Source organism: Pseudorasbora parva, chromosome 6 (genome assembly GCF_024679245.1).
Source record: "Pseudorasbora parva isolate DD20220531a chromosome 6, ASM2467924v1, whole genome shotgun sequence".
Lineage (NCBI taxonomy): Eukaryota > Metazoa > Chordata > Actinopteri > Cypriniformes > Gobionidae > Pseudorasbora > Pseudorasbora parva.
In genome coordinates this window covers 36,020,447-36,047,769 of record NC_090177.1, presented here as the reverse complement: position 1 = coordinate 36,047,769, position 27,323 = coordinate 36,020,447, and the positions used below count along the sequence as shown (strand labels likewise).

Sequence of the window (27,323 nt, the reverse complement as noted above, 5' to 3'; positions counted from 1 at the left end):
CTACCGCTGCTCCTCCTCAAGTCGTGCTATGATTCGCTCCAGTTCTCCTCGCTCCTCCCTCTCCACAGACTGCAGAATCTGGGCGGGGCTTTGGAGCAGGTAGGAGGGGCTGTGGATGTTGTGGGCGGGGCTCCTGGAGAGGTGGGCGGGAGTTTGTGGCTGGCTGAAGGATGAGCCCTCCCCTCCCAAGGTCTGACAGTACTGCAAGATTAAAGTATGTTCCTCATCCCTAGAGAACAAGAGAGAGAGAACGAGTTAGAAACATTCAATGTTTACATTTTCTCACGTAATTGCGCAAAAAATTCCCACCTATATAGTATAAAAAAACCCGGCAACACTTTATATTAGGTGGCCTTGATCTAGGTTAGTTACATCAAAAAATAAGTACAATGTACTTACTGTGTTCAAATTGTATTGCAAATCACTTTTGCTGATTTTGGGGTGGGATACGGGTAAAGTTAGGGTCAAGTGTGGTGGTGTGGGTAAGTTTAAGGGTAAAGTTAGGGACAGGTGTGGTGGTATGGGTAAGTTTAAGGGTAAAGTTAGGGACAGGTGTGGTGGTGTGGTAAGTTTAAGGGTAAAGTTAGGGTCAGGTGTGGTGGTGTGGGTAAGTTTAAGGGTAAAGTTAGTGTCAGGTGTGGTGGTGTGGGTAAGTTTAAGGGTAAAGTTAGGGACAGATGTGGTGGTGTGGGTAAGTTTAAGGGTAAAGTTAGGGTCAGGTGTGGTGGTGTGAGTAAGTTTAAGGGTAAAGTTAGGGTCAGGTGTGGTGGTGTGAGTAAGTTTAAGGGTAAAGTTAGGGACAGGTGTGGTGGTGTGGGTAAGTTTAAGGGTAAAGTTAGGGACAGGTGTGGTGGTGTGGGTAAGTTTAAGGGTAAAGTTAGGGTCAGCTGTGGTGGTGTGGGTAAGTTTAAGGGTAAAGTTAGGGTCAGGTGTGGTGGTGTGGGTAAGTTTAAGGGTAAAGTTAGGGACAGGTGTGGTGGTGTGGGTAAGTTTAAGGGTAAAGTTAGGGACAGGTGTGGTGGTGTGGGTAAGTTTAAGGGTAAAGTTAGGGACAGGTGTGGTGGTGTGGGTAAGTTTAAGGGTAAAGTTAGGGACAGGTGTAGTGGTGTGGGTAAGTTTAAGGGTAAAGTTAGGGTCAGCTGTGGTGGTGTGGGTAAGTTTAAGGGTAAAGTTAGGGTCAGGTGTGGTGGTGTGGGTAAGTTTAAGGGTAAAGTTAGGGACAGGTGTGGTGGTGTGGGTAAGTTTAAGGGTAAAGTTAGGGACAGGTGTGGTGGTGTGGGTAAGTTTAAGGGTAAAGTTAGGGACAGGTGTGGTGGTGTGGGTAAGTTTAAGGGTAAAGTTAGGGACAGGTGTGGTGATGTGGGTAAGTTTAAGGGTAAAGTTAGGGTCAGGTGTGGTGGTGTGGGTAAGTTTAAGGGTAAAGTTAGGGTCAGGTGTGGTGGTGTGGGTAAGTTTAAGGGTAAAGTTAGGGTCAGGTGTGGTGGTGTGGGTAAGTTTAAGGGTAAAGTTAGGGACAGGTGTGGTGGTGTGGGTAAGTTTAAGGGTAAAGTTAGGGACAGGTGTGGTGGTGTGGGTAAGTTTAAGGGTAAAGTTAGGGACATATGTGGTGGTATGGGTAAGTTTATGGGTAAAGTTAGGGACAGGTGTGGTGGTATGGGTAAGTTTAAGGGTAAAGTTAGGGACAGGTGTGGTGGTGTGGGTAAGTTTAAGGGTAAAGTTAGGGACAGGTGTGGTGATGTGGGTAAGTTTAAGGGTAAAGTTAGGGTCAGGTGTGGTGGTGTGGGTAAGTTTAAGGGTAAAGTTAGGGTCAGGTGTGGTGGTGTGGGTAAGTTTAAGGGTAAAGTTAGGGTCAGGTGTGGTGGTGTGGGTAAGTTTAAGGGTAAAGTTAGGGACAGGTGTGGTGGTGTGGGTAAGTTTAAGGGTAAAGTTAGGGACAGGTGTGGTGGTGTGGGTAAGTTTAAGGATAAAGTTAGGGACAGGTGTGGTGGTATGGGTAAGTTTAAGGGTAGAGTTAGGTGTAAGGGAAGTGCCATCTGTGTAAGTACAAATGTAACTACAGAAATTAATAACAGATGTTTAAAATGTAAGTACAATGTAAAAATATCTATGTACACAATAAGTGCATTGTATCAAATTATTACATACATTTTAGTGCATAGTAGTTAAGGCAACCTAATTTAAAGTGGGTCCAAAAACCCTCCTAAAATTGTTTATGATATTCTGGTCTTTATATACGTGACTTTCCTTGCCTGCATTATCCACCAGAAAAATATCAAAATGATGTTGCTTAGAAAAGTAACAGCATAGCTCTCCTCAACAAACTGAGGTATTATTTATATTTTCATAGCATTAATGGTACAAGTGTCCAACTCAACACACTCTGGCATAGGAGGCGGACATGCTAACAAGGGCGCTAAAGACCGCATCCTTTAGCGTCAGTGCTAGTGCAGCTCATTGAGATCAGGGGAGTGGGTGGCACCTCTGACTAACTTGCTTCCATTACACAGGCTATATGCACTAAAGTTTAATACTTTGCATTAGGGATTTGCACAAACCCCAAACTCTAAGCACGAGCTATAGTCACAGCAAGGCTTGCAGATCTGGTGCTGTCACAGCATGTAAACTGTAACAGACAGAAGCATAATTAAGATGTTCTTACGCCGTAGCGGGATGCAAACTCTGAGATCAGAAAAGCCGACAGGTGAAAGCGAGGCTGACTGTGGAAGTATAGGAGAGCTGTCCAAACAGCTGTGTGCACAATGAGTCTCAGGTGTGTGTTCACGTGTCCTCTGGAGTGAGCGCTCTGATCCTGAATCCAACACTCCTCTGGATGCACACACAAAGACTAATCAGGGAGATTACATGGGCACTGCATCACAGGGTCGTTGCTAACAACCTGCCAACACCAGCAGATGCTGAATAAACCAACCAGACACTCTGCAGCACGGCTGGGACACAGCAGACAGAAGTACATTTGCATTTCCTGAAGGAAAGGGTAGTGCTTGCAAGGCAGCAAACGCATTAGCTAAGATGATAGAGTGACACTGGGGATATAAAAGTATGCAGACACGTAAGCCACATTTAAAAAACGTATACATTTCATTGCATTACGGGAAAAAATTTAATCTGCTAACAAATGCTGCAAAAGCTTTTCTCAGATTTAGCTCTACTTTTCTGAGCCAAACTTAGGTACTTGTACTTTCAACAGAGTGATTTTTAGTCTCCTCACATGTCCCAGCAGAGTAATCACAGGGGTAGTTCATCAGCATCCAAATACCTTTGGGTTACGTATCACTTTATTTTACAATGTCCTTGTTACACATTACATGTACTTACCATAGTAATAGCAGTAAATGATGCATAATTACACGTAACTAACCCTAAACCAAACCCTGATCCTACCCTAACCCTATAGTAAGTCAATGTAGTTCATTTTTATTACCCAGTACTAAAATATATAATTACACTGTAACAATGGCACCTTCAAATACAGAGCAACCCATTATTTTATGGTGACAGTTACATAGTAGTTACTTAAGAACAGAGTAAAAATAATGAACTATGTACTTACAATAGAGTTAGGTTAGTTACTTGTAATTAATTATGCATAATTTACTGATATTACTATTGTAAGTAGATGTAGTAACGTGTAATTATGTCACCTTAAATTGTTTTACCTACCATTGTCTTGATTTTCAATACTAACCTGTTTTATCATTTCACAAAACAGTTTAAGTTTGAATTATTTTGTTCAAAAAGAATGCATGTGTTCAAAATAACACTTGCTTTGGTCTTTTTATATAATGCAATCACGTTCAGACATTTTTAAGTTAAATACTGTACATGTTAGTATACAAAATTATATTGGTTAAATTATTCACATGAAAATTGTTATGAAATATCTGGGTCATACTGCATTAAAATTAAGCCTGTTTGAAGGATCATTGGGGATTTCTTTGCATCTTTTCCATGACAATTAAGCACATAACCCCCATATTTGTATTAGCAAATAGCAAAAGAAACGTATTCTCAATATAACAATGAATATTATTTAATAATAAAGATATATTTAAATTGCAACTGTAAGTATAAATTAAGGTAGAATAAGTTAAAAACATTAGGTATAGAGTTTGACTTGTGCTACATGTATTAATAAAACAATATAAAAACCATTTGGAAAAAAAACCCTCATTTATATGCAAAATAAAACTCTCATTCCAGTCTTTCTATATATTGTTCATGATATTCATGTAAAGTAAAATGCATAATGATTGCAATATATATCTGAGGAATCCCAGCACAGTGCTGTCCTGCAAACACTAAAATAGGAATATTTGAGAGAAGAAAACTGAAAGCTTGTGAAAAGAGGGACAGAGCTACTGTAGAGAGAGGAAAGAGAAGACAGACAGAAACGTGTGCAGGTGTCCCGTCTGTCTGTACACAGCATCAGTCAAGAGTCTGTGTCCCAGCCGTCACATTCAATATAAAACACCATCACAGAAGAAACTCCCCCGACGACTCTCGTCTACTTCCCCTTCATCCCTTCTTCGGTTCCCTCTCGCTCGCTCTTTCACATTCGCCTGCCTTGCTTTCAGGATTGATCACTTGAACGTTTCTTTGGTTTCTTTATTGTAACCCTCAGTGATGCTTATTTGAAAAATAACGAACATGTACGCACATTCCAAAACTGCGTTTGACTGCTTGACAGTCAAGGTTTCCCAGCCTCCGACAAACATCCAGACACCCACCTCTCATGTTTCAAATCTCTTGAAAATGTTTGTGGGTGAATCTTAAGAAAAAAAATCAAAAGAAAGCAATTGTTTGCTTAAAAGAACATTGAAAAATTCACAAAGAAAAAATTATATATATATATTTTTTCTATATATTTAAAAAAAAAAAATCTTTGGGTGTAATGTGACCTGCACAAGTTTTCAAGATATTTTCTCATGCGTATACGTACGTGTGACCTTGATCAGGGTAAATATTAGACCGCATATGGCAGTAATAAAGGAAAAGAGTTTCATGTTTGATCTCTAGTGGAGCATCAGTGCAGATTGGAGACTCAGACCTCCCTCTGAGGAGGAAGGCCAGGCAACGGCTTATTAGCTCTGTAATTATCATACGCTTGTTCTGTGAAGGACACCCGCTGAGCTCGCCTCAACACGTCCAGATCAGTATAAAGCAAGCTCTGAAGTCTTTAATGATGAGTGCAAGATGTGCCAAACTCTTAAAGGGACATATTCTGCACTCTTCAAGCATTTCAAGTGCCCTTAATCAAAGTTTCCACACAGAGTCATCATTTAGTTCATTTTCTACTCTCCCCTTGACTGCATTAAACAGGCTGTCCAAATGCTACTGTTCCTTTAAGACTTTGATATGTTAATGATTGGATAACCTTGTAAATGACTAGTTGAGACTGTTAGGTGTGATAGAGCACGGGTTAATGAGCTCATTGATGTAATGGCATAATGATTTCTAAACAGGTTTTTTTGGGGCATATTTTAGCATATACATAGTTTCAATTTGTGATTATTTTATAAGAGCAAGATCTCTATATTCCAAGGCATGAATTAGCAGGATAAAAATGGCAAGTTGATCTAGATTTGTTAAGTTTCTAAAGAAAATGTGAGAGGTGTTTGCCCATATTATGGCCAATTCACACTTTACCAACAGACATCAACCAACACAGACCATCAGATTGTCAATTTTCCGACATAATATGATCCAACAAAGGCTAACTGAGCATGTTTAACTGCTGAAACAAGCACCGACCAATGGCAACAGATGCAAATGTGACACAATCACCAATGAGTATGTCTGTTGCTGTTGGTCAGCTTCAGTGTTTAATGTGAACTGGCCTCTAAACTGGTACACTACGGTAGGTTGTTGTGAAAGATTGGCACGGTGTCACTATGGGGTTCAGAGTGGTTTTAGCAAGTTTATGTATGGTTGATAGGGTGGTTGCTATGTGCAATCAAAAGTGAACATAATGGGGATACTTTCCTCAAACACCATTAATGAATAAACTTCACAATATTCTTCTCACACTCAAAAGACTATCTGCTCCTTCACTTTTTTGTTACTTCAAAGTTTCTCTTTCCTTATGAAGCAATTGTCTCTCTTTCTGGGATGTTCCTCTAGTTCCACTTTGTTTCAGCTTTCCAATTTTCTTCTGCCACTCCATGAATCTTTTGTCTTCATTTCTCTTCTTCTAGGCTTTCTGATCTCACTTTCTCATTTCACACAAAGGGCTTTTTTAGACAAAAAATGGAGAAAAACTAAACAATAAAGGAGACTAATTTAAGTCAATAGGAGCTGTCGAAAGGAGCGCGGCTCCCAGCAGGTCCATTAGCAAAACAAAGTCACAGAGAGTGTGTGACAGGAGCCGGATTCACCCGCCGTCTCCTTGTTATCGGCCCATTACTCACTCTACCTGTCTAACTCTCTGAGCCGATACATTTCACAACTCAAATACACCTTTACTACTGAAACTGCTGAGATCTGCGAAGATCTCTCAGGACAGGCATGTGCTTCCACTGACTGACCAGCCAAAAAAAGGCCACTAACTCTTAATACAAACAGTAAACTATCCAAAAACAATTCTTTGGCCCTGTTTAAACATTGTATTAAGGTGTACTGTGCACCTGTATTGTGGTTGATCGGATCACAAGTAGACAATGGAGACACATTCCTGATCACAGCTGGTGTTTTAATCTCTTTTGTCCACTTTCCATCACTTTTGTCCTGATTTCTGTAAGGGGGGCTATGGGCAGGGAATATATTGGCATTTTTTTAATCTTTCAATCTAATGGACAAAATAGGATCACACAATTTACATATGAATGTGAAAGGAGATGGCAGAAAACATATGGAGAGCATCAGCTTTAGTTTCTGCTCTGACAGATGAAAGACTAGCCGAACTGAGTGTGTGTTAGAAATCAGGAATGATAAGAGAACCAAACAAACGTCTCATCTTCAAACCAAACTTGGGTCTTCAGCCGAAAAAGTTTAATCCTTGTGATCCGATCGACCAAAACACATCTTAATATCAGGTGTAAACTGGGTTCCACAGGGCGTTTGTTAAAGGAATGTTGATCAAATCAAATCTTTTGAAATATTACAATTGTAAAATTTAGAATTTTAGAAGTTTTACCTTTTTTAATATATAAAAATACATTAGAAAATGAAACCCATTTGCTGTCCAAATCAAAGTCATGTGGTGTGACCAACATGCAGAAGAAATAAAAAATTGGGAAATGATATCAGCGAGGTCAGAGACGGCATGATTTTCATTTTTGTTCAACCATTGTTGAACTGCACATGGAACGCGGGTGTCTGCACATGGAAATCGAATATTCAAGCTGTTTATCCATTTTATACATCTGAATATAACACTTTTCTGACAATTTCCTGCATTTTATTTAATACAAAAATGTATGAATACAATGTACAGAGATCCTTAAATATATAATTATTCAATATAAATACACTTGAGTGGACAATATCCATTCATATGCCTCAAAATTTTATATTTTATCTTACACTATATTGCCAAAAGTATTGGGACACCCCTCCAAATCATTGAATTCAGGTGTTCCTATCACTGCCATGGCCACAGGAGCTCAGTTAATTCAAGCGTGGTGCCGTTATAGGTTGCCATCTGTGCAATAAGTCCATTTGTGAAATTTCCTCACTACTAAATATTCCACAGCATCTGTTAGTGGTGTTATAACAAAAGTTAAAGCAATTGGGAACAACAGCAACTCAGCCACGAAGTGGTAGGCCAAGTAAAATCACAGAGCGGGGTCAGCACATGCTGAGGTGCACAGAAGTCGCCAACTTTCTCAGAGTCAATAGCTACAGACCTCCAAACTTCATGTGGCCTTCAGATTAGCTCAATAACAGTGTGTAGAGAGCTTCATAGAATGTGTTTCCATGGCTGAGCAGCTCATCTAAGCCTTACATCACCAAGTGCAATGCAAAGCATCGGATGCAGTGGTGTAAAGCAGGTCACCAATGGACTCTAGAGCAGGGGAGACATGTGGACAATTCACACTTCTGTCTGGTAATCCAATGGACGAGTCTAGGTTTGGCGGTGTCTTAGGAGAACGGTACTTGCCTGACTGCATTGTGCCAAATGTAAAGTTTGGTGGAGGGGGAATATGGTATATGGTTGTTTTTCAGGGGTTGGGCTTGGCCCTTAGTTCCAGTGAAAGGAAGACTAAATGCTTCAGCATAAGACACTTTGGACAATTCAATGCTCCCAACTTTGTGGAAAAATGTTGGGGATGGCCCCTTCCTGTTCAAACATGACTATGCACCAGTGCACAAAGCGTCGGTCCATAAAGACAAGGATGAGCAAATTTGGTTTAGAGGAACTTGACTGTCCTGCACAGAGTCCTGAACTCAACCCGATAGATCAACTTTGGGATGAATTAGAGCAGAGACTGAAAGGCAGGCCTTCTCGCCCAACGTCAGTGCCTGACCTCACAAATGCACTTCTAGAAGAATGGTCAAAAAATCCCAATAAACACACTCCTAAACCTTGTGGAAAGCCTTCCAGAAGAGTTGAAGCTGTTACAGCTGCAAAGGGTGGGCCAACTCCATATTAAACCCTATGGAATGGGATGTCATTATGTGCATGTAAAGGTAGATGTTCCAAAACGTTTGGCAATATAGTATATATAATAATTTTTATATAAATACACTTGGGTATGGACTTTATACATTCATATGTATCAAAATATTATACTTTATCTGATATTTAATTGTTACTTACAATATACTGGGTTATACTATCCCTAATCTGGATGACTTCAAATCAACAGATTTTGCTAAATGAAATGTGAACTGCTCAGTATTTATGGTTGAGAGCAGTGAATTATAATTGTAATTCAGCTACAAAGAAAGGTTCAGCCTGCCTAAACGTACTGGAATATAACAGATTTAACTGTCCAGACAGATGGACCCAAGAGGAGAACCCTCTCCTCAGAAAACTCAGAACAGAAACATGTTTGAAGGAAGCGCTGGGAAAGAAGAAAGCTTTGTATTTGTTCTATTACACTGGAAAGAGGAGAGACAGATCTGGAAAGCATTCAATCAGAGTGGGAATGCAGTCTGAAGAACAAGACTCTGACAGAAAACCACATCACTGCTTACATCTCCCACAGGACTGAGGGAGAGAACGGAGAGATAGACACAAATTGGAGACAAAGCGATCGCATGCTCCCCTTCTCTCTGTGCAGATGAGATTTTGCATCAGGCAGCTGCTGTATATCGCCGCAGGGCTGAGATGAGATGAGAGAAAAAAAGAGGAAGGGGTAAAGGAGACGTCCCGCTTGTGTCTGTGATTCTGCATCGGCTGCATTGATCAGCTGGAGTGTAAACAGAGTTCATAAGCTCTAAACCCCAGAGCCAACAGGAATGGGAAATGAGAATGCTAACACGAGCATGCATATAAAGAAAGAGAAATGCATTGAATGAGAAAGAAAATGAAGGTCAGAGCTGTGGCATGGTGGTTAGTGCATGTGGCCCAGAGAGGCTGAGCTGCACATGGGAAATGCAGATTCAAATCAAATTTATTTCCGAATCCTGTTTATCCCCTTTCTGCTAAAAACACTGGTCATGATTAAGTGCCCTTACTATGCTTTTTCAGATAATACCTTCATCTAGTGTGTGATACAGCTGTTTGTAAATGGAAGACATAGAAGAGTTTGGTTTGTGTTTGGATCGAATACACTACTTTCTGCATTGCAAATCCACTTTTTATGTACTTACAAAGGATGAGGACTTGTGCTGGAATTCATACAGAGAAATAGATGTGAAGCAGAGTAGACCAATCACAACAGACTGGACCATCTGACCAATCAGAGCAGAGTAGACCAATCACAACAGACTGGACCATCTGACCATATTGGTTCTCATGTGGAACATACAAGTCGAGTTTGACCTTTAACGCGTCCTAATCTAATCCCTCCTTCTAATTTCTGTCATTCTCTGATTTAGTCATTTACACACAAAAAAACAACAAAAACAACAAAACCCTTTCCAAACTAAGGTGTCGATGTTGGGGGACATGGTGCACTGCACATGCTCAGGCCGAATTATCATTTGAATCCAGCACAGATACCATTCCCAGTCTTTTTCAATTATAACTAGTTTTTAAACTCTAGAAATAGAATTGAGAAAAAGGCTCTCAAAATAATAATAATAATAATAATAATAATTCAATAAAAAATTAATAAAACCGAGCAAGCGAGTTTTAATGGCATTTTTCAAGTGGGAAATCTTCCCTCTTGCACTCAATTAAACCCAACAGATAATGCCATTACACACCAATCCATCACAAACATTGTAATGAAAACACACTCACTTCTCTCCCGACATCTGAGACACACACACACACACACACACACACACACACACACACACACACACACACACACACACACACACACACACACACACACACACACACACACACACACACACACACACACACACACACACACACACACACACACACACACACACACACACACACACACACACACACACACACACACACACACACACAAATATATGATGTTGAAGAGTGTGCTAATGCATTAGGTACAGAGATAAACAAGGTGTTAGCGGGACACCAGGAGGAATTGAATTAGTTCCATCTACTTAGAGTGAGCTGAAGAAAAAACACAGAGAGAGAGACAGGGAAGAGAAAGAGACAGCAGAAGTAATTAGATTTATGAGGGATGCTAATAAGATTTATTTTAACACCACTTTACAAACTGTCAGCAAACAGAAACTCGCTATTTACCCTGCAGAAAAGTCACACACACCAGCATCCATTTTAGTTCAGTCCTATGAAAAACTGACCATCATCTGCTTTACTTAAAAGTATCGCCAGAAGCGAAGGGAACCTGACGAAACTTCCTTTGGGGATATCTTCATCTCCAAAATGAATACATGCACATGAAATATCAGCAGATATTAGAGATTTTTAAATGTACTGTAACATTTAATATTAAATAGGTCCACTGAAATCAAAATGTACGTTTTTTAGCTTTTAGTATAACTGTGTTAGCCTTAATGCTATGAATAAGCGGGCGTGTTCCAAAACTATGACAACATTTGCATTTAGCAGATATAAGCATTCAAAACTTACAGTCTCTCACTTCTGCTAAAACGAATCTCAGATTTTGGGGACATCGCAGACTTACCTTTCTTGTCAAATGTTCTGTCCAATCAAAATGCTCTCTAGAATCTAAAGCCCGCCCCTGAAGCTGCGGCTGAAATCGGTCAGTTGTTAACACACATGTACTAATTTCTACATGCTGAAAGGCACATAGCACACTATATATGTGAAACCATTCAGTGTAAATATGCCTTCATTTGAGGCGAATAAAGTCTGTTTTCACGTTAGTTTCACGCACCGCAGCCGCACACACACCCTAACGGCTCTGGTCTAAATTTAGACTACAGACACGAGAGCGCAGCGCGGATCATATGCGCGAGTCTGAGCAGACAACAAACATATCGACCCATTTGAATTCTGCACAAAATGCTGCATTTCAAAGCGATATGGAGGAGATTATGATGGTAAACAGTGTTAAAGGAAACTTTACTGGCTAGCTTTACCAAACAGAGAAAGGTCCGCTATTGCGCTCTGGTCAAACTGTATATTAAAGAAACGCTATTGGCTGTTTCAAAAAAGGTGAGGAGCTGCTAACAGCTGAAGCTGTTTCAGGGGAAATTACGTCAACACATTGAATAATGCGGCGCGCTTCAAGGCACTTCAGTGGGCCTTTAATCTCATAACATGAGAAAATCTCAAAATGTATATCCATCTTGTGATGCCTAAAAACAACTGTAGCATTTGAAACAAGAGATTTGTGTGTGTGTGTGTGTGTGTGTGTGTTTATTTTATTTACTATACATTTGCCAATCACAACAGACTGAGCCATCCAATTAATAAGAGCAGATTAGACCAATCACAACAGACTGGGTCATCTGACCAATCAGAGCGGAGTAGACCAATCACAACAGACTTGGTCATCTGACCAATCAGAGCAGAGTAGACCAATCACAACAGACTGGGCCATCACAACACAACATTGGTCCCAACACAATAAACACACTCAGCGACATATCGTATAATACAGTTATCAAGAAAATCACAAAAAATATTGAGATATAATTTAATTGTGAAAACCCTAAAAGGCTATATTTCACAGCTTTGTTCACACGTGACATGAAACAAATACAACTTTCCCCATTTCCTTAAGCTGATTCACCAGAATTTCACCAATTCACTGCACTGTGTGTGTGTGTGTGTGTGTGTGTGTGTGTGTGTGTGTGTGTCTGTGTATTATGGACACTCACATGCTTCCAGTGGCCGAGCTGCTGTCGGTGGGCAGAGAGCCATTGGAGCGCTCCATCTGGGCCAACCTGAACACACAGATCCAGACCAAAATGAGTCCAACATGACAGTGTTACTGTGTTTATCAGGATTAAAAGGAGGCAGGATATGGATTTGTGTGCCTTCAAGGCTCCTCTGTGGCTGAGCATGTTTATTCATGTGCTGGGTGATCAATGAGAATATAAAACTATAAAATTGTAAACTCAAATAAGGCTCCTGGAGTGACCCCCCCTTTCTCTCTTCTCTCTCTCTCTCTCTCTCTCTCTCTCTCTCTCTCTCTCTCTCTCTCTCTCTCTCTCTCTCTCTCTCTCTCTCAGGACTGAAGACTTGTCCCGATGGATTACAGTCTCATAGAGTTCCTATAATGGGATAGAGGCTTCAGACGTAGTCTATATTCACAATCCCATAATAACTGCCTGTGTGTGTGATAGTGACATTGAGAGAATCTAGCTGACGGTGAAAATCCATTTTCGAGTCTTTATGGGTAGAAGGTCAGCACTGGAGGCAGTCGGTGCATTTGTGCATGCGTAGTATGTTTTCTTTTTTTTTCTTTGAGCAGGTGTAAATCGAATTGATACGCGCCTAATATACTCTATGTGGCACCAGATTAAATTGGCTTCGGCAGAGAGCCAGGGGTCTAACGGGGCATGTGTGCATTTATCCTGCTCGTCTGTCACCGCGCTCACACGTCTGGCCCTGCGGTGAAGCGATCTGACAGTGTGAGGGAGGCTGATCTCCTGCTGCGCTCATGTCATGGCAGAATTACTGTAATTACTAAGTGAAGTAGTTACATTGGTCTTACTCAAATAAATACTGAGTAATATTAATCAACTACGTACTTACTAAAGAGTTGGGGCTAGGTTAAGGGGTTAGTTACTGTTATTACTGTAGTAAGTATTTAGTAACATGTAACTACTTCACCTTAAAATAAAATATTACCAAAGTAACCCTCTTGTAGCAACATCTCTTCTATTTTCTGATATTGTGTTTAGTGGCGTGAGGGCGGAGCAACCTGCTGTCACTCACATGAGATCCACCAAACTACAACCATTCAAAACAATTCCACACAAAATCAAGTCCCACCCTATATTTGTTCTGGTAGGAGAAGCCGTTTCACTCATATATGTCACAATAGGGAAGAAAAGACTTGTCTCATCTTCCATTGTATGCCTACTTCAGTGATAATATTTAAATACTACATCAATAGAACCCGGAAGTCTAATTTGCAGCTGATTCCTTCAACATTTTTCTATGGGGTTTTATAATGGGGTTCTTCAATCAAAGAGAAAACATAACTTGACCATAGGTTTGACGTTTTGCTCTACAACATAAATTATACACACCGAAAACGTGAATTTTGAAGCAGTTATGTTCATTTTTGAAAGCGTATGCTGTCTAATCCGTAACAGTTTGGGGTGTGAATCTGTGCAGTAGTGTTGTAGTCAAGACCACCTAATCCAAGACCGAGTCAAGACCAAGACCAGAACTCCTTAACTTCACTCCTTAAGATCCAGATTAACCCTGATCTGACGCATGACGTATTGAAGCACAGAGCAAAATAAAACACGTGCTGAATTAAAAGTCTAAAACAAGAATTTTTTTAAGATAATTTCGAATTTAGACAAGAGGAGCTTGAATTGTTGAATTGTTGCCCAGCCATATTTGTTTGACCCAAAAGAGGCGTCAAAGCTTGCGATACTCATACATCCTACGCCATGCGTCGCGTCAGGGGTTCGATTTTCATAGGCTGTCAGCCGGAAGCTAGATATTTTCATTTTTTAAGTTTTAAATATGGATATTTTCTTACAGAAACTCATGGCTGCGCTTCATTTACCCCTATATAAGGCCTTTATTAACCCATTAACCCCTTTATAAGGCATTTATTAACCCATTAACCCCATTGATAAGGCATTTATTAACCCATTAACACCGCAATAAGGCCTTCATTAACCCATTAACCCCTTTATAAGGCCTTTATTAACCAATTAACCCCTTTATAAGGCATTTATTAACCCATTAACACCGCAATAAGGCCTTTATTAACCCATTAACCCCTTTATAGGGCCTTTATTAATTAATTAATTCCTTTATAAAGCCTTTATTAACCCATTACCCCTTTATAAGGAGTTTATTAACTCATTAAAACCATGATAAGGCCTTTATTAACCCATTAACCCCTTTATAAGGCATTTATTAACCCATTAACACTGCAATAAGGCCTTTATTAACCCATTAGCCCCTTTATAAGGCCTTTATTAAGATATTAACACAGCGAGAACGCCTTTAATAACCCATTAGCCCCTTTATAAGGCCTTTATTATAAGTCGTTTAGCCTATTAACTTTGTTAACCCATTTACCCCTTTATTAACCCATTAACACCTGTATAAGGCTTTATTAATCAATTAATCCCCCTATAATACCTTTATTTACCCATTAACTCCTTTATAAGACCTTTATTAACCAATTAACCCATTTATAAGGCCTTTACTAATCCATTAACACCATGATAAGGTCTTTATTAACCCATTAAAACCTTTATAAGGCATTTATTAACCCATCAACCTCTGTTAACCCATTTACCCCTTTATAAGGCCCTTATTAACCCATTAACACCTTTATAAGGCCTTTATTAACCCATTAACCCCTTTATAAGGCCTTTATCAACCAATTAACACATTTTTAAGGCCTTTATTAACCCATTAACCCCTTCATAATGCATTTATTAACCCATTGATAAGGCCTCCATTACCCCATTAACCCTTTATAAGGGATGTATTAACCTATTAACCCCTTTATAAGGCCTTTAATAACAATTCACCCCTTTATAAGGCCTTTATTAACCCATTAGGCTCTTTTTATGGCCTTTATTAAACCATTAACCTCTTTATCAGGCCTTTATTAACCCACAGAGCTGTATGGATGAATTTTACGGATAGATGCACTTTTATGAACAAACCAGCCATTCACTGCCATTGTAAAGCTTTAAAGAGACAGGGCATTTTTTTAATATAACTGATTTTATTCATCTGAAAGAAGAATGTCATATACAGCTAGGATGACTTGAGGGTGAGTAAATCATGGGCTAATTTTTGGGCGAACTATCACTTTAAGACCTGTCTTGAGTACTTCAACACTAGCATGCAGTGTAGGTTGTAGAACAAAACGTCAAAGCACCATCAAGTTTTTACTACAGGCTTTATATTTCTCATTCTTTGATATAAAAAAACAAAAACAAAACAAAAAAACATTATAAAACCCCATAGAAAATCTAGAAGGAACCAGTGGCGAATTTAACTTTGACGTTTTGACGCCATACCTGCTTATAAAAGAAAAAACACAGCAAAACTAGATTCATACAGTATAACATTCAGAATTAATTTGATATTTAAATGACTGGAAGCTGTAGTTTTCACCAGAAAGACATCTATAATAAATGTATTTCTAAAATGACATGAACGCAGCATGACATCCGTGTGGTTTGTGTGCTGGAATGCTGGCAGTGAGATATACTGACCTGCTGGCGTACTTCCCTATTTGTGAATGCGTGTCGTCATGAGGGAGTTGTGGCGACGGAGATAGCCTGCGAACAAAAACATGAGCATAAACAAAGGCACACTCAAATAGAAATGAATGACAAGCGTTATTCTAAACATGAAAAGTGTCTGAAGATCTACAGTGAAGGCCATGTGTTATTGGGATGGACAAACTGAGAAAGAAGGTTAGACGAAAAAAACAAAAACCCAAAGATTAAAAAACAAAAAGAGGTGGAGGGGGCGTGCGAGTGGATATGCCATTCTGCGCGTGCACTGATGTGAGCAGCATGCTGTACTGATGGCTGACTGTAGATACTCACTCATACTGCTCCGGACACATGCTGATGAGAGTGACCGGACTGCAGGAGGGACAAACAACAACAAAAACAAGGGGGAAGGAGGGGGAGTGGGGGGAAGGGAGGGGAGGAACAGATTTTTTTTAGGGTCAGAGGTCACACAAAATGGAGGTCAGATCCAGACAACAATAGCCGCGTTTCCACCGTTTGGAACTTTCCCCAGGAACTAGGAACTTTGGTGCGATACTCGACTGTGTTTCGACTGCAGAAACCAGGGTCTAAATGAAGTTACGGGTAAAAAAGTCCCCCTCAAAATGTCCCTGCTCTCGAGGTAGTACCTTTTCAAAGTTCAGGAGTTTTCAGGGGTGGGATTTGGCCACTGAACTTGCTTTTGAATTGGTTGAGTTCACGAAGCATTTTGATTGGTCGACTTGATGCAACCACCATCTTTAAAAGTCAGTTGCGGTGCATGCAGTAAGAGTTGTTTGCAATTCTAATCAACAATGGAGTTTAAAAATGCGACAGATGGACCGACGATGAGGCTCCGGCTTTCTTCAGCATATATGCGGAGGACGAAATCCAGCGGGAAATGGAAAGTCACGTACAGTCCTTACATCACTGGACTAATTTGCCTAATCTTCATGGTACTTTAGACCGTGATGGAAACACAGAAAGCAACAGGTCTGGGGGGAAAAGTTCCAGGGACAAATTCACATTTACATTTATGCATTTGGCAGATGCTTTTATCCAAAGCAACTTACATTGCATTCAAGGTACACATTTATTTACATTATTGTCAGTTCTTGCTTTCCCTGGGAATTGAACCCATGACCTTGACGTTGCTAGCGCCATGCTCTACTGGTTGAGCTTTGGGTAATTTTGGTGGAAACGGGGCTAAAGATGTGCAAGTGTACTGGCGGAAATACTCCTCCAGAACTGTAGGGGGCAGCGCAAAACATTGAGATTTCTAGAATGGATTCATAGAATGATTACTAACATGTTGCTCAAAAATTAAATCGCCATCATTTACTGACTGCCATGTCATTTCAAACCTGAATGACTATTTCTTCTGTGGAGCAAAAAAAGAAATGTCAGAAAACAACCAAGCTGCTCTTCTCTACACACCGGAAGCAAAGATCCAATGAAAATCTCCAAAAAGCTCAATTAAATGCACACATAATATATACATTTTTATATAACAGAGCGAGAAAACAAAACATTGAAACCTTTATGGTGCTTTTTTGGCCCTGATCACTCTACGCTTCCATTGTATGGAAAAGAGCAGCGTGAACATTCTGATAAACGCCTAGTTTTGACTTCAGTGAAAAAACAAAAAAAAAGTCATACGGGTGAGTAAATGAAGATCCCTTCAACAAAGCCTCTTACAAGCGTCAGTCGCATCCCCTTTGCGCACACGCAGAGTAAAGTTTGGCCTCAGAACTAGGCGGATCAGATTTCCAAACCAATCTCTAATCTTTAATTCCATTTCAGTGTCTTTTAAAGTGAAAACTTGCTGTTAATCGCACAGCGCAAAGCATAAAAGATCAAACGCTCTACTCTGACTCGACAGGGACAAGTTTAATCTGCGGTAGACCCTAGTGAACCTCAGTTCTTCTTGGAGATGATGAAAACTGTCATATTTGAGACCATGTGGCAGATGAGGCGATAATTGCAAGATGAGAAATTCAAGGTTAGACCGTTAATATGCTTTTTTTGTGAAATCGTAGAGCGAGACATTATCTCCCTCTCCATATCTAGCCTGGTCACACTCTTAATATGTAGGTATTAATATGCAACATTTAAGGAGAGACTACAGGCAAAAACAGATTTTGGGCTTTATGACTTTTCATAAAGTGTTTTTTCCAGATTAGTGGGAGGAAAACATTATTTTACTTTTAAGTGTATGTTTTATAGCACTTTACCTATTTGTGCATCCCTTTAAATTCAGCAGCACTTGCATATACAGTTTGCTTGATTTTATACAACATTTTATTCCTAAAGGATGGAAATGAATTTAGTTGTCTGTTGACAGTATTTTCTGATTTAAAGAGTGTTAAAAAGAGAGAAAACCCTAGGTAAAAACCTTTGCCTTTAATATATCAGAATTTTGAAACTGGTTTTGTCCAATGTTCAGAGTTTTGTCCTAGAAACGTATGCAAATGAGTGCATATTTAATTAGACAATGCATCATTTGCATATTTAAATATAACATTTCAGAAAACTTGTAATACAAAAAAAAGTTTGCAATTATTAATGTAATCAATCAACTGAGGAAGTATGGTAATATCTTTTTTTTTTTTATTTTTTTTTTTACCCTATTCATCTCGGGTGTCTTGCCTTAAAGAGTACAAAACATACTTTTTGGATAGAAAAAATGTCTAAAAAATGTGACATTTTCATATCTTTCATATCATAAATACATCGTATAATAACTCTTTTACCATTTTATATAAAAAATTAGATCCCTTAACCCTACCCCCAAATCTAAACATAACCATTTTATGTAAATGTTAGAAAATTAAAATTTTAGTTACAATATAGCATTAAAATCATATTTTGAGCTGCTAATCCCATTCCTTCCACCAAACCTACCTATTAACATTTCTTAAAAATATGTAGGTTATAAAGAAATGTATTATTTATAACTTATTGCAAAACCTATCCTCAAAACCAAAACATGTCGCAATTTGTGACGGATCAGGCGAGCGCTTAAAACGAGCTGTAACTAGAGATATGAAGATTTTGGCCGATACCGATAATTATTTGTATTTGTAAGCCGATAACCGATATATTGGCTGATAAATCTAAATCCAAATTTTGATGTAGTTTTTGAGAGCCTGATTACAAAAACAAAAGTCTCACCATTAAAAGCCATGTCAAATCACACACTTATGATGTCCTCATTATAATTTTATGTAGCATATATGACTTGAGCTGCACATGTTGTATTTAACCGTATTTTCTTTTTTTTTTAGGTGATTCCAATTAAGTGTCATAGTTGAAGGAAATAACCCATGATATATTGGACAGATTTTCTTATTGGGCTGATAACGATAACAAAAAAACCTAACATATATCGGCCGATGACGATATGGTGGCCGGTAAATCGTGCATCCCAAGCATAAGGCTTCTTGAGGCGCCCATTTTTTAATTCATAATGAGTGCGGGACTTCTGAGAATGGAGATGAATATCGCTGAATAAAGACTTGAATTTGAGTCTTTTCTTCGCAGTCGTATGGATCTGGATTACAGCACACGAAAAAGAAAAAGAAGAGCTTTTGTTGCATTTTCTGATTCTGTAGTCAGTCACAGCATAGGACTACACTTAGAAAACATTTGTGTTCCACGGCAATCAAAATAAATATTACATGATAAATCAGTAGGGTTGTTCAAACGTCAATCATTTCTGTTTTAGTGCCATCAATACTCTACGCTTCAGTGTGTATGAAAACGCAAGTAAATGTATGTTCACTTTACGTAGAAATACACATGAATACTTTTGAGATCACGTTGCCATATCCATCGCACTGCAAGATTGGGGCATTCTGGCCTTTTTCACAATTGATGTGGAGACAAGAAGTCTAGGATGAGACTCTCAGACACAGTGACAGAGCGACAGAGAAGCACTTTTCTTTTTTGTAAGAAGGTCAATCAAGGCAAGAAAAGGGTCTTTTTATATCATTTTCAAAGTGTGAAAGTTAACATAAAATGGCATTTGCAGCTTATTTAACTTATTCCTAAGGGCGGGACTTTCATCCACTAGGAATTGATTGGGTCTCGGGTCTCTCGACAGAACACTTGTACTAATCTATCATTATTTACTATTATTGCTGTATTCTTTATTACATTGATGTTAACCAACTGTTTGGGTATTTTTTTATTTTAATGATCTGAGCACACGTAGGGCATGTCCGAATCCACTTTTGCTAGTTTAATTACAGAAAAAACAGTTAAATTACCAGACGCATTGTCCAAAAGGACAATTACCAGACGCGTTGTCCCTAGTCTCTTAATGAGTCATGGGTGTGTTTATGGCGTAACATGCAATAAACCAATCAATCTCATCTATTCCCTTTAAAAACCAGTTGTGCTCGCAATGGAAAGACCGAGCGCTTCTCCAGAGAGGAATCCTTTTATTTTTGGCAAGTTTGTGTGCTGCTGCACTGTGTGTGTAAAAAGCAGCTTGTACTTGTGTTATGCACAGCCTATAGGTGTATATTAACATGCCCTTTAAAGGAACTGTATGTAAGAAATGTATTTCAATGAATCATAAAATGGCCCTGATATGTCACTAGACATTAACCCGTTTAATCCCACCGGTCACAATTGTGACCGTAAATTTTCCTCGAATATTTTAGTGTTGTATTAAAAAGCAACTTCTATTATGAAGCAAATTTTCATTTATAATACCCATTTAAGATGTCTACATGAGTTCTGGGCAGGTTTAACATTGCTGCATAGTTTGGTCGTGTGACCACACACTTATTTCTTGGTACTGCCATCTTAGCACAATGACAATGTGAAAGCACAGAAATGACTGGAAAATTTAAATAATTAATCAAAGTTAATTTTTGAATAGCTCATTCATTTTTTGCACACATCATCATGAAAGGGTCATCTATACATACATATTGAAATTATATGAATACATGGTTTATTCTGCTGTCAGGATGCATATAAAAGAAGACGGTCACAATTGTGACCGGTAGTATAACACAGAATATGTCCTCTCTATGTCATTCTGTGTTATTCATATGAACTCACTCACAGATTGAACTGAAAACTATCCATCCGTCCGTCCATCCGTCCATCTGTCCATCCATCCATCCATCCATCCATCCATCCATCCATCCATCCATCCATCCATCCATCCATCCATCCATCCATCCCTCCATCGTACTTCTGTCTGTACTTCTGTCTGTCTATACCTTTGTCTAGCTATACTTCTTTCTGTCTGTCTGTCTGTCTGTCTATCTATCTATACTTCTGTCTGTCTAACTAACTATACTTCTGTCTGTCTGTCTAACTATACTTCTGTCTGTCTATCTATATGTCTGTCTATACTTCTGTCTATCTATCTATCCATCTATCTAAACTTCTGTCTGTCTGTCTATACTTCTCTCTGTCTGTCTATCTATACTTCTGTCTGTCTGTCTGTCTGCCTGTCTGTCTATCTATCTATACTTCTGTCTGTCTGTCTGTCTATCTATCTATACTTCTGTCTATCTGTCTATCAGTCTATACTTCTGTCTGTCTGTCTATCTATATCTATGAGATATACCTTATAAACCTTATAAGATATACCTTGTAAACTTCCAAATTTCGGATTTACCAATTGGTGCTTCAATGTTCAAAGTTGCTCTTCCTAATATTTAGGAGTAATAACTACATGTAAGTGCGTAGATCTTTTCAAGGTTTGTTGGTCACCTCTTCCCCTCTCTTTGGCCAGACACGTTATTCAGTGAAGATGAACGTGTTACCTAGATTTTTGTATTTATTTCAATGGGCTGCAATTTTCATACCCCCAATTTTTTTTTAAATTGTGTATCAGGAACAATAGAAATAGTTTTGAAGTAAATCCTAATCATATCTCATTCTTATATGTTGGATATTTTATTGTTATTTTAAGTTTCAAACCGGTAAATAGGTCTAATAGAAGAATTTGTATGAATTCTGTCTATGCTGTTTCCCACCGGTCACTATTGTGACCGAGTATAAAACCTAATATTTCACTAACTTAACCAACATAAAATCAAAGAAGGCATACCATTTGTGTGTTAGGGAGGTCTAAGGAGTAAATTGCATGTACTCACATTTCAGGAAAAAATTTGGGATTAAACGGGTTAAGAAATCATGTTCATTTCAAATACTTATATCACTGACAACAGTAGTCCGGCCAGGATATTGTCATTTAAAAGTTGTTGTTGCAGCCCTCAACTGATGTTGATGTTGTCATGTTGTGTTTGGCCTGAAGCTCCGCCCTCCACCTTTCGACCAATCACAAAGTCAGTAGTGTTTCTGCATCCGGGTTGCCAGATCTGCTCTAGTTACCACAGCTGCAGATCTACAAACGTTCCTGCCGATCCTGCAGCCAATCTGGCAACCTCGGGTCAGAGGGAGGGGGATACAACAGCAGTACCAGTTTTGGCCACAATCTTACACACACTTCCTTTAAATGACTAAAAAAATACTGTCCATTGACCAACAAAAACTTGTTCTAAAGTCAATGACTCAGTTGGTGTCAGTTCCTCAAAATAGAAACGCGTTAACAATATGCCTGAACACAACTGGTTTTCAGACCAGCTCTGTTCATGGGTGAACAGACCCATGAACACAATATGCCTGAACACAACTGGTTTTCAGACCAGCTCTGTTCATGGGTGAACAGACCCATGAACACAATATGCCTGAACACAACTGGTTTTCAGACCAGCTCTGTTCATGGGTGAACAGACCCATGAACACAATATGCCTGAACACAACTGGTTTTCAGACCAGACCTGTTCATGGGTGAACAGACGGGCGCAAGTGCATATGATATTTAAATATTGTCGTGCTGGAGGTGAAAATTATAAATATTTGTGTTGCACCTGGCATCGCATTGCACCGGGTGTATGATAGCGCCCTATGTAACTGTATACTAATGGCAAGATTTTAGCAGGTAAAATTAAGAACTGTCAATTTTGGTTTCATGGTGTCTTAAACAAAGGTTTTTAACCATGTAAGGTATAATTAAAATGTTAATCAAAAATAACTCTGGCGAGGCATGCAAGACTTATCCAGTCATTTAGTTTAAATAAACTCAGCCCCTCCACAACTGTCTGCAAGCTCACAATCATTTTTGAGTTATACTTTTTTTTTTGTGGTAAAAATGTACTTATTTCCCGTTTGGAATAATGTGCACTGATGATACGTTTGACCAGGAAAATGAATTGAGAAAGTAAAAAGGGTCCATTATGATTTCATGCTGACTTTCAGGCTGAAGGAAAGGCGGCTGAAGAGGGAGAAATATGAGCCATGTCAAAAATAAAAGGATCCAGTTATCTAGGCTGTTAAATGGCTGGTTTGTTGAATCACTATGTACAGAGCGCTGGACTCAAAGTAATGAGCGATTCTGTAAATTAGTGCTGACAGAGTCAACAAACACGAGCTCTTTAATACAAGTCGCTCAATTTCCCCCGGCGCTTCTGAATTCAAGAAAACCGAACACTGCACTGTTTCATTTTGCTCTTGGAAATGACTATGAATATATTTCAACCACGGCCATCACTCTTTGTTAAATCTGACATGTGCCGATGGAGTTTATTCATGCTATTGCACACCACAGCACGCCTGTTCAGAAACCTGAAAATCAAACGTTACATGAAATGGTCTGATATCACAGCGAGCTCAGATCGGTTGAATGTCATGCTAACGTGGAACGACAGGAAGCCTGTGCGGTGCAAGCAGTCATTTCGGCTCTGCTTGTGGGGATTTATAATCAGCACCAACTGAAGAAATGGGTCATCAGCAGTTCCTTGTCATTTAGCAGAAGACTCTTCCCGACACAAACTCATGAAACGGTCCCAGTGGAAAACCACAAGTGCCTTAATCAACGGTAGTATGGAGATAAGGCAGAAGTGGGAACTGCATAACACTCTATTTTCATAAATTGGCCACACTTGATCTCCGTTCCAAAAACAGTGAACCGCCTAGAGCGGCGTTTAAAGACATCATACAGTAGGGCATGCTCCCAAACCAGGGGCTGCTCCGAAAGACAGCCTTCCAAGATACATTCTTTTGTTTAGGGTCACATGTATCTTTAGCAGAAAATGTGTTGCGACAAATCCAGTGGAACAAATCTATTTAATATGACAGGCAAAATGAGAGAAATGTAGATTATGGACCCTTTTCACATTTCTAGGGTTCTCAGAAGTCATCATAAACTGTCATTTTTGTGTTTTCATTTGGCCCAATAGCTTTGACTTTCCAAAAGAAAGAAAAAAAAAACCCTTATTTTATTAGAATGACCCACAAATATTCCCCCATTGCTTTATTATAGATTATATTCAACTAGGGTTGGGTACCGTTTCGTTTTTTTTTTCGATTCTAGTGCCAAACCGGTACTTTTAAAACGGTCCCTGAACCAATAATTTTTTTTAAAAAGAATAGCCACAAAACGATGGTGGATGACATTAAATAATGGCTTTTTATTGATTTGTTTTTTCATTCTTTAAATTAAACACTTAATTAAAAGTTTAAAGCATACTTAAATATATAAATAGATACAAAACACAATTTACTTAAAATCACAGTAAAAGCTAAAGCCACCTAACCCAACTAAAATAGGCCTAATTTAACACTAAATAACAGCACTAATACGAGTGATATTACAGCACTAATAACAGCAAACTAGTCTGTAGTCTTGGTCTGCTACACACCAGCTTCAGCTCAGCATTATTTTGCATTAATATGACTATATTCTCTAGCATGGAAACATCGCCTTATTGTTTCCATGGCAACGTGTCATGCTTCTCACATCACATGACAGACAGCAGCCGCAATAGCGCTGTATGACAGCTCAGCTGTATCGGTTTATTTAGTTGTTTTCTTTTTTATTCAAAATATTCACAAACTTGTTACCTAAGTCATGAGCTATCTGACATTCTGATTTTCAAATATGTGTAGTGAATGTGTTTTGTCATAATGAATCATGTTAGTTGATCTATTTTGCGCGATGGGCGCCGCCATGTTAGTTTGCGCCTCAGAGAATCGGATCTGTCGGATTTACATCACATGAATTCATCCTCGTCTCACGAAATACATGAAAGTAAGTGACCGGTGAACCTGAGAAGAATAGAGTAAACTATGGTAACTTATATGAAGTGTGTCTGATATGAATAAAACACCGTCAAATTATAACTGTCAGAAAGGATTGTTGTTGCCACTTCCATAGACAGCCGCTTTGTTTTGCTGCTACTTATGTGCATTTAAATGTCTGAATCCTAAAATAAACATGATGTGGTTGAAAACACTGAATCGCTGTGATATGTGAGGAGTGTGAGTGTGTGTGTGTCTCTGACTCAACGCCAGCCAAAGTGCGAAAGCATGTTTGATGGCACTGAAATGAGGAACCGAAATCTGCGTTCTGATTTGGTCCGGTACACACCGGTTGTTTAGGTACTGGTGCTATATTGACACCGGGTTTCGGTACCCAACCCTATATGCAACACAGTAGTTCAATGTAGTAATGTCACTGATACTCGTAAATGACAGATGAGATATGGGTGACATATTTGTTTATATCACTCAAACATATCACTTATAAGATTCAATGCAAGTTATGACGCAGCCTTAATGTGCGCTCGCATTAACCGTATCACGTGTACAGTATCACACATTCTGTGGGATCATTTCAATAGGAATCTGTTTGATTGGGAGCTTCACATGAGGGCAAGGTTCCCCCCGCTCACGTTCAAGTTAGATTGAACTGACCAACAGAAAGCTGATAGGTTTAAAAGTGACTTCTGTGTGAGCAGTGCTTCATTCATCACATCAATTGACCTATTTTGCACACAGAAAACACCTTAGGTTTTGGAACAGAGCTTGAATCTTTAGAGTAAAGACCAGATTTGCTAATTAGAGAAATATTTCAAGATATATCATCATTTCTGTACAGACAGGAAATCAGCGATATGAAGAGAGACATGTCGACAATATTTGACACACTTCTCGGTAGTTCTTCAAACCCTGCAGTGTGAATGACCTCACTGTGTGAAGGCTGTAACAGCTCTCCGGGTGAAGAAATATAATGATTGGAGGTGGCAGAAACCCAGAGCCTGAGGACTGTCAAATTGCAGTTATTACACACATACAGAAGTCATTTATTCTCCTTTAAGATGCTTACGTTTCCATGTTGTCTCCTTCTAGGACCGTCTGGACAGGCAGGTATCCCAGGCGAGGGTGCTTCGCGAAATACTTCTTCGAGCGGAACTTGTTTTTTAAGACTTTGGTGAAATCTCGCATGTCTTCACCTGAGGTGGTCTGAAAAGAAGACGAAGAGAAGATGATGGATGTGGAAGTGGATTTACTTTATTAACAATTGTTCAAAGCAACTTTAATACAATAAAGGCTGAGAGTCACTAGCGGTTTGAACCCCTAGTATTAAACTTTGCTGTGTAGGCGTTGGTAGAGCCAATTTAGCAGCGTCACACTGCTTTAAAACTTACAGTAAGAAATTGATAACACTTTATTTTACAGTGTCCTTGTTAGTTACATATACTTACCTTAGTACAACAATACATTGTGCATAATTACGTGCAACTAACCCTTAGCCAAAACCATAAAGGGAAAGGGAAAACCATAAACTAGAAAACCATAAAACAACCGGGGAAAATAAACGGGAAACCGGGAGACGTAGACAAGACAAAGATCCAACAAAGACTGACAAACACAAGGAGCTTACAAAGGGAAGAAATCAACAGGGAACAGGTGGGAGAATTCAAACACTAATCAGATAACAAGGGGGAGGGATCCGATAGATAATTCGAAGGGTGCATACGTCATAAGGCCTTTTCATTTTAAAAAAGTGAGTAGGACACTCCAAATGCGACCTTCGAATGCGTCCTTCTTTCACAGGATTTTGGAGTGTGCATGAGGTGCATCCTTCGCCGCTGGAGATAACCCACAATCTTTTGCATCGCCGTTAACAACAGTCATATTTTTGTTTATATTATATGAAAAAACGGCACCACCGCCAGATATACATGCAAGCGTAGGTGTGGTGTTTAAATGTAAGTAGTTCAAGCTTGTTTTTGTTTTTTAAGCTCTATTACCTCAAAATTGTGGTAAACAGGATTACAACTGTTTTGTGCTTTTTTTAAACGTTTAGAACAGTACATTGCTGTCAAGATAAGAAACATTTCAACAGGCATTTTCAAGTTATGAATAATTTTCATTCATATAACTGGTGTGAGAGCGCAACGAGGTTGAACGTGTTGGCATAGCAATGTGATACTTCCTGCCTGTGTGTCCTACAAAGGCGCACTCTTGGCATGAATTAATCTATTAATGTTCCTACATAATTTATAAAAACA

At 39.1% G+C, this 27,323-nt stretch overlaps 1 protein-coding gene across 7 annotated transcripts in view; it reads right to left on the bottom strand.

Annotated features, from left to right (window-relative positions):
• Positions 1 to 27,323, bottom strand: part of LOC137078947 (utrophin-like) — a 303,830-nt gene that overhangs the window by 11,021 nt on the left and 265,486 nt on the right. For 6 of the 7 annotated variants that reach the window (XM_067446798.1, XM_067446802.1, XM_067446799.1 and 3 more), the window contains 5 exons: positions 26,135 to 26,271; positions 16,273 to 16,311; positions 15,934 to 15,999; positions 12,382 to 12,447; positions 5 to 229 (listed from right to left, as the gene is read on the bottom strand). In XM_067446798.1, coding sequence (XP_067302899.1) covers positions 5 to 229; positions 12,382 to 12,447; positions 15,934 to 15,999; positions 16,273 to 16,311; positions 26,135 to 26,271 — 533 coding nt within the window. The remainder of the gene's footprint in view (positions 1 to 4; positions 230 to 12,381; positions 12,448 to 15,933; positions 16,000 to 16,272; positions 16,312 to 26,134; positions 26,272 to 27,323) is intronic. The other variant, XM_067446800.1, reaches the window with a different exon arrangement.